A 12,916-nucleotide genomic window follows, 5' to 3' on the forward strand; every position below is an offset into this window, starting at 1 on the left:
TCATAAATTGCAAAATAATGAACTTTAAAATTTGGATTATAAGATTACAAATTATGAAGCTATTACAATTTAAATCAAATGAGATTACATATTGGTCATCCATCAGTTCAATCGGTTAGTCTCGAATTTTAGTGATTTTTGTTAATATAAATATTTTAAAAACCTAAATTGAATTGTCAGATCTCCGGATTAACCGGTATAATCACAATCGGGTTGAATTTAGAAACACTGATTTAAATGCAAAAATATTTTAAATACACTCTTTAAAAGTTACCAAAATATTTGTTAAATTATTAGTAAAAAAATTCATCGTAAAATATTCCGCGCTTCCAAAGCGCGGGTCATAATCTAGTTATCATTTATTATTGATGTAAATTACCGCTTCATTTGTATTTCCTTTTAGAGCATTTCTATCCACCCCATAAGAAACACACACATTCGAACTTGATTTATTCTTGGTAATTTGGACGTGAACGTTATAAAAGCTATCGAAAATATTAATATATGAGCTAAAACCATGAAGGTAGAAACCAAAAATGTGTTTGCTTCCATCACAGCCACGCAACCAATCGAAAACGTGACACTTGTATGCACATGCACCCTGACCTTTGAGAAGTACAAAAATAAGTATATTTAACTGATTAACTCATGTATAACCCGATGATAAATGGCGTGCGAAATATAAAGACGTATTTTCTGAAACATCTTTTGTAGCTGGACTTGTATTTAATCTTGTGCATATCCTTTAATGTGTTGCAAAGTCTTGTTAGATTCGATGTACGCAAATTATGAGCCTTCTAAATTGTATAATATAAAATTAAATATGCCACTATATTATTGAATCATGTACATTAATCAAACTAGTTCATTTTTAGGTTCGTATGAGTTATAAATCTTGTATATTTATTTACTCTTGTTATAGATTATCTTCCTCTCTCTTCTTTTTCTCTCTCTTCTGATCGTCTCCGTTGATATCTGATTCTCGCCGACGACGGTAGGCTTCTATAGCCACGTCGTCGGTCGGGATTTGCTTTTCTATTTTCGTTTTGTACTTTTGTTTGTATCTCGTTCTGGACTCGTCGGTTCTAAGGAGCTGCATGTCCGTTTTTCCTCAGTTCCAGTATCGCACCTTCAAGATGGTGGATGACTGGCTTATGATTCTGGGGCCGAGCCGTTACTCTTCAGCGGTGGTCGCCGGCTATCGTCTTTGTGTTGGTGTTGGAGGACGTTGGTTCTCCTGGGAGTACTCGCGGTGTGTGGAGTTGGGTGTTTTAGTGGTTGATGACCGGAGGTTGGACGATGTTGCTCGCCGACGGTCCGGTGGATTACGAAGCTGTTGATTCCTCTCAAACCTTCCAATACAGTCGTTGGAAGTGGAATCGACGATCGTGGTTATGGTATAGGTGAAATCCGGTGTTCAAGGTCCCGGTTTGGTAGCAGGGTGTTTTTATGTCGACAAAGACGATGCGGCGCATGATGCCGTGTGATTCCGGAAGAGGAACGTTGTGAGGTTCCGGCGGCGAAGTCAAGTCGGTGGGGGTTGGAGACGTGTCCAGTTCTAAGCCACGCGTCTCTTCGGTATCGTGACTACCACGTGGGGGGAGATCGTTTTTAGATTGGGCTTCAATTTTGTCGACTTGGGCTTCTAGATATTAGGCCTTCTTAGATGGTTTTTATGTTTGGCTTTGTACATGTTTACTTTGGGCTTTGCCTGTTTGGGTTTCAGCCTTTTATAAATAAAAATAGTTGGCAAAAAAAAAAAAAAATCTTGTATATTTAATAAGATAGATTTGTATCTAGGAAAGATGTTTTTCTACTTATTTATTAATTTGACAAGAAAACAAATTAAAGAGAAAGATATAGTTAATGGATATTGATAAGGGAGAGAGAAGAGGTGAATATGATGATGAAAACATAAGCACATGTGTTAGGTCTGAAGCAAGGAGAGAACGGCAGCTCCTGCTTGTTTGCATGAAACCTCTCCTTGACTCTTCCCTTCTCTTGCCACGACTCCTCTCCCCATAACCCTCTCACACTTCTCCCTTCAACTTTTGTCCTCTTATTACATCTCGTCACCATTCATAAAAAAATCTAATAATCTAAAAAAGCTAAAACTAACAATATTTTTATATATGTTTTTAACTTATTCTCATGTCTGTATCTGTACTCAAAGTTCGATATAAATAGACCACATGCAATTTCATGTTCTCTCATCTTTCACTCACCTCTCAAAAACTATAACACACATCACACAAGAATAAACAAAAGACGACTTATTATTAGTCATGGACGTCGTGAGACCAACGGTGGAGATTCCACCGCGCAAGCTTCTCTCGTCTTCCAAGTCTTTTCAGGCAGAGTCTTCCCCTCGTTCCTCTCCACGTAAACATAACTGGAACAACAAGATCAACAAGATCTCCATATCTGAACAAGAAGAAGACAGCTTCAACGAGGACAACAACAACAACACCACCAAAGATACTAAAGAGTATTGTTATGATTCCGATACCGATGATCCTTACGCAAGCGACCATTTCCGTATGTTTGAATTCAAGATCCGACGTTGCACACGTAGCCGAAGCCATGACTGGACTGATTGTCCTTTCGCTCATCCCGGAGAGAAAGCTCGACGTCGTGATCCTCGTCGGTTTCAGTACTCGGGTGAGGTTTGTCCCGAGTTTCGCCGTGGTGGTGATTGTAGCCGCGGAGATGACTGTGAGTTTGCTCATGGAGTCTTCGAGTGTTGGCTCCATCCTATTCGTTACCGTACTGAAGCTTGTAAAGACGGCAAACACTGTAAAAGAAAAGTATGTTTCTTTGCCCATTCTCCACGTCAGCTAAGGGTTCTTCCACCGGAAGGCTCATCCGCCTCTGCCTCTCCGGGCAAGAATCCTTGCTGCTTGTTTTGCAGCAGCTCTCCGACGAGTACTCTTTTGGGTAACTTGTCTCATCTTTCTCGATCTCCGTCCTCATCTCCACCTCTGTCTCCGGCTAACAAAGCCGCTGCCTTCTCACGGCTGAGGAGCTGCGCGGCCGCTGGGTCAATTAACTATAAAGATGTTTTAAGCGAGCTTGTGAATTCATTGGATTCTATTAGCCTAGCGGAAGCCTTGCAGGTGAGTTCATCTTCGCCTGTGTCGACACCTGTCTCCGCAGCGGCTGCTGCGTTTGCGTCTTCCTGCGGTTTGAGCAACCAGCGTCTCCATCTTCAACAACAACAACAACAAAGCAGTCCTTTACAGTTCGCTCTCTCGCCTTCAACTCCAAGTTACCTTGCCAGCTCACCTAGGTCAAACTTCTTCAGCGATGATTTCACTCCTCGCCAGAGACAAATGAATGATGTCACGCCACATGCGGCGGGTAGGGACAAGACTAGCAGCTTTGAGGATGGTTCTTGCGGTGACCCTGATATTGGATGGGTGAATGATCTCTTGACTTAATAGATCCACGGTTGAGGATGATCTAATGTAAATTTCGGTGGAGGAGTTTAATTTACGTGCATGAATTGTGAGGAAAATGATCGGTGTGCAACGGTTTGGTTGGTATGCATGGAGGGATTGTTGTTGAAATTTGTTTTGAAGATTTTATTGTTTTAGGGATTTCAACGAGAGCCAATCAAGAATATCGTCTATGTATTGTCTCGTTTATTTCTAGAATTTTCTCTTTTTGGTTGGATTGTACCCAATAATGTGTTTCAGCTTGTATGATGTGGATTTGCTTGTATAATGTTTCACCATTTCTAGCTATGAATATTTTCGCTTCAGTGTACACATCTTTTCCGTAAGATCGTTACCATCCATCCTTACGGATTTTGATAATAGTTTAAACATATGAGGAAGAAAAGAAAGTAGGTTATGTTTTTTGATCAAAAGTAGGTTATGTTCAGGACGCGTAAGGGACGTATATAAACTATAATTGAATAGGCGATGTTTACGCTTAGTTATAATCAAAATGGAGTTAGAAGTAGTGGATACCAAACCCGTTTTTTTTCGAAAATAATAATAAAATCGTTCATCTCATCCTGAAACGTACGTGTTTGTTCATGAGAGTAATTACGATCACATATACACTAGTAGATCCATTTGTACAATTCTGAAATTATTCATCTCTTACGTTGAAACGTGTTATGTTCTCGGTTGTGATTCTCGACGAGAATATATATGTAGTTGTTTACGTTCGACGATTTGATCGTATACTTTATCGTATAAAATACTCTGATGAGTTCCTTTTTGGACACCTCACGAGACCAATTAGTTTTCAATTTTTCATAGGAGGCATGTGTATGTGGTTGACAGATGTACACACTAAGACGTGTCCATTAACACTACGTTATATGAGACACATACATGCATGTTTGGGATCAACGAACATGCATACACTCCAGTCTCCAGTTGTGGGTGAGTATCGCCACGATGTGAGAGAGCGTGAAGACAATGCAAGGAATAAGATAAGTTTTGTTACTCTACTAGACTACTACGTGTCTTGTTGACGGCAAAAAGAACACGTGAACACCCACCTGACACCAGTACCTCATCGTCTCATCCCCGTTTAGTAGGCCCTCTAAAATAATTGATAATTCAAGTTACCATTTTCTAGTTTTTTTAACTATAGAGTAAGTAAAATGTCACTAATGGTTAAGGTTTTCTGTTGCTTCCGTTTCTTTTTATCTCGAACTTCTAAAATTGACCAATCTAAGTACAGTAGAAATATTTTGACAACAAATGATATAAAAGCGAAGTACAGAGTAGAAATAGAAAATCTACCAATAGGAGTACAGACAAAACAAAGAAATGACAAAATGTATTTCTTCAAGACGAACTGAAAAAGGATAATCTTGTTAAACTAAAAATTAAGCTCGAGTACAAAAATAAAATAAAACCTAAACGTCCATCGATGGTGCTAAGCTAAGGTCTAGATTCAGATCGGTGGTTTTATGACCTATACTCAACCCTATTTCGATTGGCTCAAACCGGACTGGTAAACCTCGAACCAGCTCCTCTCTCGACGCAGTAGCGTGGGGGAGATCTAAGAAAAATCCAGTAACCGCATTATTACCACAAACTCCTTCACGCGCCGTCACATGGGTCCCCAAAGCATTCCCGCCGCCACCGTCGCAGCCGCTGAAAGGGAAGTTGGTTGTTGCTTTGGAACCACGGAACTCTCTCGCGGCTGAGTCGTAGGCTCGAGCTGCTTCCTCGGCCGTGTCAAAGGTTCCGAGCCAAACCCGTGTTTTCTTTCCCGGGTCACGGATCTCGGCAGCATATCTCCCCCATGGCCTCTTCCTCACTCCCCTATAGTGCACCTCCTTAATCTTTCCTACTCCGCTCACGCCGGCGTGACCAGCATTCTCTTGTCTCGGGGACATATCTTTGATAAAATATGCTTAATTTTTACAACGAGAGTAGCGTTTTTTTATAGAAAGTGACGTAATCTCTTAACAAAAGGTTAAAAGGAGAGAGAGACGGCCCAGTGATGTTTGAATTTGACTGAGTCGCCGCTTCTAGAGAGAAGAGTCAAGGAGTGTTTGATGAGCTGTACAATTTGTACTTGGTGATGGCTTTTACGCTACTGCGGCGTGACTTTAATATGTTTTTTTTTTCCGACTCTCCAAATCGCTTTAGTTTCTCCACGCGTCTCCCTTCAAATGGTAATGCTTCTTGCTTTGGGCTTTTTAAGGGCTTCCTAGCTCCTGGGCTCTTTTATTTTTTTTATCTGAAAACCTTTTATATTAAAGGGCTAAACGAACCCATAAGTGTACATCTGTATTAATTAACTTTGATATTCTAAAATTGTGAGTATATATGCACGTTATACTTGACATTAAAATTTGATGAGTTGATATAATAACACTCAAAATCAGCCCAGTAGTACGTTAGAATAATATCGACTAGTGGGCCCATTATGATAATACTTCACTTCAAAGCCCATTATGACATTCGATCTTTTTTTAAAGAAAATCTAATTTCATATAAGTACCAATTATTAAGAGGATTAAAACCCTAAACGAGAAGACTACAAGACGAAACTAATAGCAACTCTTGGACCCACTATGTCAACGACGACCGTGCAGAAGAAGAAACCAATCTTCGTGAAGGTTGATGAGCTAAAACCAGGTCAAAGCGGCTATAACTTGACCGTGAAAGTCGTTGAATCCAATCCCGTCGCACCAGCGATCCGCAAAACTGGCTCCCTGACGCGGCCATTCCGAACTCCTCGTCTCGCTGAGTGTCTTATCGGAGACGACACTGGATGCATCCTTTTCACTGCTCGCAACGATCAAGGTACGCAACATAATGGCTCAGTTTTTTTTTCCTCTGTTTCTAAGTGTTAATCGAACAGTAATGATTGTTCTGTTCGGATTGGTGATGTAGTTGATGTAATGAAGACTGGGGCAACTGTTACTCTGAGGAATGCAAAGATCGACATGTTTAAGGATACTATGAGAATGGCTGTTGATAAATGGGGACTCATTCAAGTCACTGATCCTGTTTCGTTTGAGGTTAACCGACAAAACAATCTTTCTCTGGTCGAGTATGAACTCGTCACTGTACCTGTCCAGTAACTTTCACTGAACAATCTTTCAACCGACAAAACAATATTTCTCATGTCTCTGCTTTTCACGTTTTATTTTACCAGTGGGTTAAATTCAGTACGGTAATGAATTTTTTTTTCAATCCGTTGGTTTAGTTTTAACTTTTAAGACGAGATTGTGTAATGTTTTATTTTTTGCACAGCTCTGGATGTTTCTGCCTCAGAGCTTGTTGATTAAATTGGTGTTGGTTTTATGATTTTATTTTTTTAATACACTACTGGCTGTTGTAATTGAGCTTATTAGGATAAACATTAAAACTTTTAATATTGTATATAATTTTAAGTGATTTGTAGATTTCTCATCTCATAAAATAAAAGTAAATTGAGATTTAACAATCACTCCAAATGTTCATTTGCACCGACTTTTTTTCAAGGCTGAAACTCCTCGTGACTACCTTCCAAGCTCTTGTAGTATTCCTCCATAGTGTCGAACTCGTATGGATGATCATTTCCTCGAGCACCCTCGTACCTGCGGCTAGGTGTATTTTCGGAACTCCGACCTCTTGTGTTGTAGTAGTACTTACCGTTCTCATTAAACCTTGGATCACTCCTCCCTTGTCTCTCTTCTTCGTTACCGTAGCCTCTCCTATTATCGTTATGATTGTTGGTTGTGTAAGTGTATCCATTATTGTTGTTGTACTTGTCATTTTTCTCACTATGATCTTCTGATTCTTGGAACTCTTCTTCCTTCTCAAACTCTTCCGGCAATTGGTTGTTGTCGTTCTTTTCTTCGTCGAATGTATCCATCAGTTTCTCGAACTCCTCGTCTGTGGTCGTAGATGAGACCGGCCATGACTCTTTGGTTTGAGGAATCATACCTGAACCTGGCCCGAAAGGCCCGTCACCGAGTCTTCCATTGGCCTGTTCTAGGCTCGGAGCGGGAGCTACCTCTTTGTTGTTATGACGATCTACGTGAGTGAACTTGCTAAAGAAGAGCTTACCTTCTCTAGCTTCAACATTGTTTCCAACGAAGGAACAAATAGCAACAAGGAAACAAAAGGCTGGCTTTACAGCAAATGAAGCCATGAAAAAGGAGGAAAGAGCAGTGAGTGAGAGAGATTTGAGGATTTGAGATGTGCTTTGGTGTGTTAGTGAGTTTGTGTATAAATAGAATTAACAAGTAGCAAAAGGGCTGAGCAACATGCGCGGATTAAGGAGGGAGATTTGTCATTAGCATTTGATTGGTCAAAAAAGAAAAAGAAAAACAAGAAAATATCATTAGTTCATTACAAATTTATTAGTTAGTGTTATATATTTATACATGCCTTTTGACTCTTCTCTGTACTTTTTGGTGGTTGAGTTTGTTGAAATTGAAGGTTAGAATTAGATCATGATTTGTGGTAGCTATGCTAAGATAATGTCGAAGCATATATCTATGTAGCTCTAAAATTGTTCCCTTATAATGATTTCTCGCAAGTTTTTGATAACAATGACTAATCAACTTGCTAGATTTCTTAGTTGAGTATGATTATCACTGAATAATATGATAGCATTTTGCTAATATCAAAATAATTACTAGATGTGATAGTTCGGTAGACATTAAAGAGAGAGCAATGAGAAAGAATGGATGTGGGTCCAATTTTGAAAATAAAGGGAATGTTTAGGCATTTACTGTGAATTAAAAGACTCTAGGGGCCCATGGGACAATGTGTCATGAAGCTTTTTTTTTCTAACTCAACGATTGCTTAGTGTGGAATCGAAGCTATCACAGATTCACAGCTTTTGTCCGTGATCGTCGGCAATTATGTATAGGTACTTTCAACGTTTGTCGGGAGATTAGTGAACAGAATTAAAAGTTTTAAACTGGGGCAGTACAGTGAGAAAATGCTTGAGCTTGGAGAGAGAGAGGTTTACCAAAGGCCCATAACTATAACATAGTTTCCTTCCCGAGTTTTATAAATTTTTGAGTATAAAAGGCCTATAAGCGTAAGCCCATACTTGCAGCCTCTTTCTCTTTCCCATATTTTTTCTGCATGTTCAACGAGTTCATTTTTTCTTCATTTTCTTCTCTCAACAATATAAATTTCCTAAAACGGTAGAAAAAGAGATTACATGCAAACTTTACTTTATTATTGAAAACCCTACAACTATGATTATATGAAGTATGTATGACCATAATTAAAATCATACAAAGATTTGTTTCTGGCTGTTAGAAGTTTTATTAAAAGTGTGTCGTTTGAGATTTGAATATTGCGTTACTAATAATAGACTAATAGTAAATCACATATATAGCTAGCATAATAACTTTAGCTTAGGAAAAAATGAATAATACACCACTTTTTATTTTCTATCTGGCTCCATTTTCATTATCTTATTATTGTTATCCTTCATCAGGACCTCCACTATGAATTGCCCTGCAAGTTAAGCTAGAATAATTGAGCAAAAAAAGCCTCCATCTTTCCTTTTGTCCCCACCACTTCTCGATCCACTCTTGATATATGCATATATACAACCTAATACGCATATACAAAATATAATACTATACTGAGATACAATTATTAGCCAAGTAGCTATTTGTGAAAGTAAATTAAGACTATTCTATACCCAATGAGTATGCATGACTCTTTTTATTCGAAAATAGTAATGCACTACAATGTGTCATTCTGCTCTTCTCCAGTTAGTGTGGGCTCTTTTCTGGTTTTGATGAATGTAGACTCTATTCTGAGACATCATTTCGAATGATAAATCGAGATACAGAAGAAATGTCTTGCAGAAAAGTCTTAAGTTTTTAACCCAAAAGAGAGTTAACCAAACAATGTTGTTCAGTTAATGAGGATTATGTATTGAACGTAACCACTGCATGATTTCACGTCATTGGACCACAGAATATCTCAAAACTAAGTTTAACTTTTGGGCTATAGATTTAACTTATGTTTCGATCAAAAAAAAGATTTAACTTATGTTACATTACAAAAAAAACTAAAATTAATCAACGAAACAACAGCTTTAATAAGCTCTTGTAAATACAGTGCATGAGAAAATCCAAAAAGCAAATTTAATACGAGTGTATCAAATCCATCCATTGATAGACGATGAATGACACATTGTTTGTACACCAACCCCAAGGAAATCTCGAGTTTGCCCTCCTCCTCCTGCATCCCCACTCTCAACTCTTCTACGTTTCAAGGGGTAGTTGTGTAATTCACCAAACTCCGAGACGACCGTAACGCCACTTCTAGGGTTCTCGTTCTCGTGTTGAAGACCATTGTTACTCATTAACCCGACGCTGTTCGGTCCAAACAAGGCAAAGAACTTGTCGCTGCCACCATCTTCTACAATCTGACTCTGATCGGAGGTTTTCAACGCAAAACTCTGATGAAACGTGGATTGGTTGGTGGTGATCGTCGTCGACGGAGTAGAAGAAGTCACCCCCATCTGAGCCGCTTTTTGAAGTAATGCAGTTGCTGACATGTTCGCAACCGCCGATGCAGCTGCGTTTGCGTCTTGTGTGATGTGGTCGACGCTGCTAAAAAGAGAAGGCACGGAAAGTGAAGTAGCCGCGTTTGCGTTTTCCTTACTCGGGAAGATGTTAATATTTTCATGTGTGATAAGTGAATCGCTAGTGGTTATTAACTCGCCGCGATTATTTGCGTTCCCGAAACTCCAACTGAAATCATCTTGCGGTGACTGCTGCTGCGGCGCGATACCGTCGTCGATGGTCACTCCATGATGATTGATATTTCCTCCCATCCATAGGGAGAGCGAAGAAGCAGGTTTCATGACGTCATTATGATGATGATCGAAGGTGTTGGTCGTTATAGGGAAATGGTGGTGGTGATGTTGCGGTGGTTGCGGTGGTCCGAACGGAAACGGTGGTGGTGGTGGTTGTGGTGATGGGATAAGTGTGCCCATGAGATAATGGTAGTTTAGGTTATTACTGGTAAGGCTTTTGAGATGAGAAGCTGCGTTTAGCCTTGCGGTTTCTTCTGCCAAGGCGTCGCAAAACGCTCTGTGTGTAATGAAGCTGTCTCTCCTGTATTTCAAAAAAATTAATAACAAGAAAATAGATCAAAACAATTGTATTAACAGCCTATGCACACATACATAATGTTTTATTATAAATCTATACTATAGGGCTGTACTTTAACAAAAATATGTCAATCCAAGGAACTGTCTTATTCAAGAAAACAAGAAGCATGTACGCTCAGAGAATGACAAATAGAAAGACTAAAACTCTTCAACTTATTTCGTTTTAGACCCTACAAAAGCTGGCTACTTCCAACAAGTCAACAAAAACATAACAAACTTATATTTTCTTAATTAGTTACAAACAACATAATAAAACAAATTTGTTTATATATATAGTGTTCAGTGACATTGTAGTATATTTTAGTTGAAGTAATAGATAGTTTTTCTTTTTATTTCCAAAATATATATCTGCTAACTCAAGCTAAGGTTATTAATAATAAATGTATTCATCTTTGAATGCATATTGATCATGATATGCGCTTACACATTCATAATACTATGGTTAAAAAAAATACTACGGTTAAGAGATGTAAGATTTACTAATTGAATACCTGGAGAAAATTGTACCACAGTCACATCTATACTCTCTAGTCCCACAAGTCTTTGAATGAGCTTTCCAATCGGATTGAACTGCATATCTCTTGGAACATTTCTCGCACTTCCACTTCTTCTCGCCATGTTTCCGACAAAAATGTTTCTTGATTCCTGTAAGGTCGCCGAGTGCCCTTGTCGGATGGTGATGAACGCAACTCTTCTCCGGACATACATACACTCGTTTCCTTACTTCTTTGGTCGTCCGCTGCTTCAGTTTCCATGGGAGGTTGTGTCCTCGACGGTGAAGCTGTAGATTCTGGTCTCTTTGGAAACCTTTTCCACATATCTCGCAGAGAAAGCGGTTTGTGGCCATAAGCGTCTTTGGAGATAAAGCTATGACCTCGGCTTCTGGATCTGTCGAGGTCAAAGTAATCGAATCAAATTTATGATATTGATAACGAATCCTATGAATGATTTAATCTAAAAGAGATCAAATCAAGAAGATGATTTTGCTGCTAAGATTTTTTATTTTCTTAATTAGGGTTTAATTTATTGGTCTATTAGACTTGACTATTACCAGGGTTTCCAGGGAGGTTTCTCTTCTTCTTAGCAGGAGGATTAAAGGATTCACGTTCATGATGATGATCAACATGATCAGTTGTTGATAAGCTTTGTACATATCCTCCACTACTTGAAATTGTCTGATCCTCAGCTGTCATGATCACTTCTTCTCTGGACGAAATTTTTGTTGGAAGAGAGATACAAAATAGAAGCTTTAAGATCAGAGTTGGGGGTTAAAGGATTAAGAGAGAGAGAGAGGAGAGAGAGAGAGAGAGAGAGAGAGAGAGGAGAGAGAGAGAGAGAGAGAGAGAGAGAGAGAGAGAGAGAGAGAGAGAGAGAGAGGAGAGAGAGAGAGAGAGAGAGAGAGAGAGAGAGAGAGAGAGAGCTATAAACACTTAGAATCAGATGTAAATGCGAACGAGAGGAAAATACAAAAGAGAAGTTATGTTGGTTGCATACTTATATAGACGCGCACACAACCTACACACTTAATTAAGCGCATATGTGTAGTAAGGAAACAATATTCATCTCTCTTCAATAAAATGTAGAAGCACCTTAATCAGTAAAAAATGTAGCAGCCGTTTTATATATAATTACACTTTCAAAATTTTCTCATTTTAAATTTCCTAATTCTCACCTTAAAGTTGGCGGTGAAACCAACTATTACCGCTACACTTATCTTCAATATTTGATATTTGTTTTTCAGTGGCAGTGCGTCATGAGACTCATGACATACAAAAAGTTACTATGTCTGCCTTTTGTATTTTGAATGATGATCTCATTATTTATTTAGCCTTGTTTTTCTTTTTTTTTGTCAACAAAAAAGTAAAATAAAAATAACTCCTTTTTCTTTTCTTTTTTCTACTTTTTCATCTTTCGGTCAATTACCTTTCCTTTTTCTTTTACTCCTTACATATTTTTGTGTTATTTTAGTTCCCTGACAGAAGTGTTATTTTTTGCACAATATATATCATGAACCTGATGTGTATATTATAGCTATTCAATTCGAAAAATTATATTTGGAAGGTTAAATAGTTTCATTCAAATTAGGTTTAGTTGAAGTTTTGTAAGGAGCGGACCAAAGTCTTCAATAACTATGTGGTAGACCACAGTACTTGCATCCAATCTAGATGTTGAATAATGAATTTGTTTACAAAATAGCTACTATTTCTTGATCGTTTTCATAATTGACTAATTGAGATTACATTTTCCGTAAATTGAGGATGGTCAAAGAAGTAAACAGATCCAACGGCGGTGATTG

General features: G+C 38.5%; 5 protein-coding genes across 5 annotated transcripts; 2 read left to right on the forward strand and 3 right to left on the reverse strand.

Moving 5' to 3' along the window:
* Positions 1-2,202: 2,202 nt before the first annotated feature.
* LOC108821696 (zinc finger CCCH domain-containing protein 2-like) lies at positions 2,203-3,768 on the forward strand. Its single transcript, XM_018594686.2, has one exon. The coding sequence runs from the start codon at positions 2,286-2,288 to the stop codon at positions 3,438-3,440; it is 1,155 nt and encodes a 384-aa protein (XP_018450188.1). The 5' UTR covers positions 2,203-2,285; the 3' UTR covers positions 3,441-3,768.
* Positions 3,769-4,714: 946 nt separating this feature from the next.
* On the reverse strand, positions 4,715-5,529 carry LOC108821246 (ethylene-responsive transcription factor 9). The gene has a single exon (XM_018594292.2). The coding sequence runs from the start codon at positions 5,363-5,365 to the stop codon at positions 4,880-4,882; it is 486 nt and encodes a 161-aa protein (XP_018449794.2). The 5' UTR covers positions 5,366-5,529; the 3' UTR covers positions 4,715-4,879.
* A 492-nt stretch (positions 5,530-6,021) lies between these two features.
* LOC108819183 (uncharacterized protein At4g28440) lies at positions 6,022-6,818 on the forward strand. Its single transcript, XM_018592177.2, has 2 exons — positions 6,022-6,281; positions 6,372-6,818. The coding sequence occupies exons 1-2, from the start codon at positions 6,050-6,052 to the stop codon at positions 6,560-6,562; spliced, it is 423 nt and encodes a 140-aa protein (XP_018447679.2). The 5' UTR covers positions 6,022-6,049; the 3' UTR covers positions 6,563-6,818.
* Positions 6,819-6,825: 7 nt separating this feature from the next.
* Positions 6,826-7,704, reverse strand: LOC130510719 (protein E6-like). Its single transcript, XM_057007409.1, has one exon. The coding sequence runs from the start codon at positions 7,615-7,617 to the stop codon at positions 6,961-6,963; it is 657 nt and encodes a 218-aa protein (XP_056863389.1). The 5' UTR covers positions 7,618-7,704; the 3' UTR covers positions 6,826-6,960.
* A 1,749-nt stretch (positions 7,705-9,453) lies between these two features.
* LOC108819383 (zinc finger protein MAGPIE) lies at positions 9,454-11,930 on the reverse strand. Its single transcript, XM_018592403.2, has 3 exons — positions 11,672-11,930; positions 11,112-11,508; positions 9,454-10,564 (listed from the first exon to the last, which is right to left on the reverse strand). Exons 1-3 carry the CDS (start codon positions 11,811-11,813, stop codon positions 9,601-9,603), a joined length of 1,503 nt encoding a protein of 500 aa, XP_018447905.1. The 5' UTR covers positions 11,814-11,930; the 3' UTR covers positions 9,454-9,600.
* Positions 11,931-12,916: the final 986 nt, after the last annotated feature.

This window comes from Raphanus sativus, chromosome 1 (assembly GCF_000801105.2).
Source record: "Raphanus sativus cultivar WK10039 chromosome 1, ASM80110v3, whole genome shotgun sequence".
Lineage (NCBI taxonomy): Eukaryota > Viridiplantae > Streptophyta > Magnoliopsida > Brassicales > Brassicaceae > Raphanus > Raphanus sativus.

What these genes read in the sequence shown, in the direction of transcription:
- LOC108821696 (XM_018594686.2), top strand. Translation starts at nt 2,286, where the DNA reads ATGGACGTCGTGAGACCAACGGTGGAGATTCCACCGCGCAAGCTTCTC.
- LOC108821246 (XM_018594292.2), bottom strand. Translation starts at nt 5,365, where the DNA reads ATGTCCCCGAGACAAGAGAATGCTGGTCACGCCGGCGTGAGCGGAGTA.
- LOC108819183 (XM_018592177.2), top strand. Translation starts at nt 6,050, where the DNA reads ATGTCAACGACGACCGTGCAGAAGAAGAAACCAATCTTCGTGAAGGTT. An exon ending in CACTGCTCGCAACGATCAAG is followed by an intron (nt 6,282 to 6,371) that starts GTACGCAACATA and finishes TTGGTGATGTAG; the next exon opens with TTGATGTAATGAAGACTGGG.
- LOC130510719 (XM_057007409.1), bottom strand. Translation starts at nt 7,617, where the DNA reads ATGGCTTCATTTGCTGTAAAGCCAGCCTTTTGTTTCCTTGTTGCTATT.
- LOC108819383 (XM_018592403.2), bottom strand. Translation starts at nt 11,813, where the DNA reads ATGACAGCTGAGGATCAGACAATTTCAAGTAGTGGAGGATATGTACAA. An exon ending in AAACCTCCCTGGAAACCCTG is followed by an intron (nt 11,509 to 11,671) that starts GTAATAGTCAAG and finishes TGACCTCGACAG; the next exon opens with ATCCAGAAGCCGAGGTCATA. An exon ending in TGTGGTACAATTTTCTCCAG is followed by an intron (nt 10,565 to 11,111) that starts GTATTCAATTAG and finishes TTTGAAATACAG; the next exon opens with GAGAGACAGCTTCATTACAC.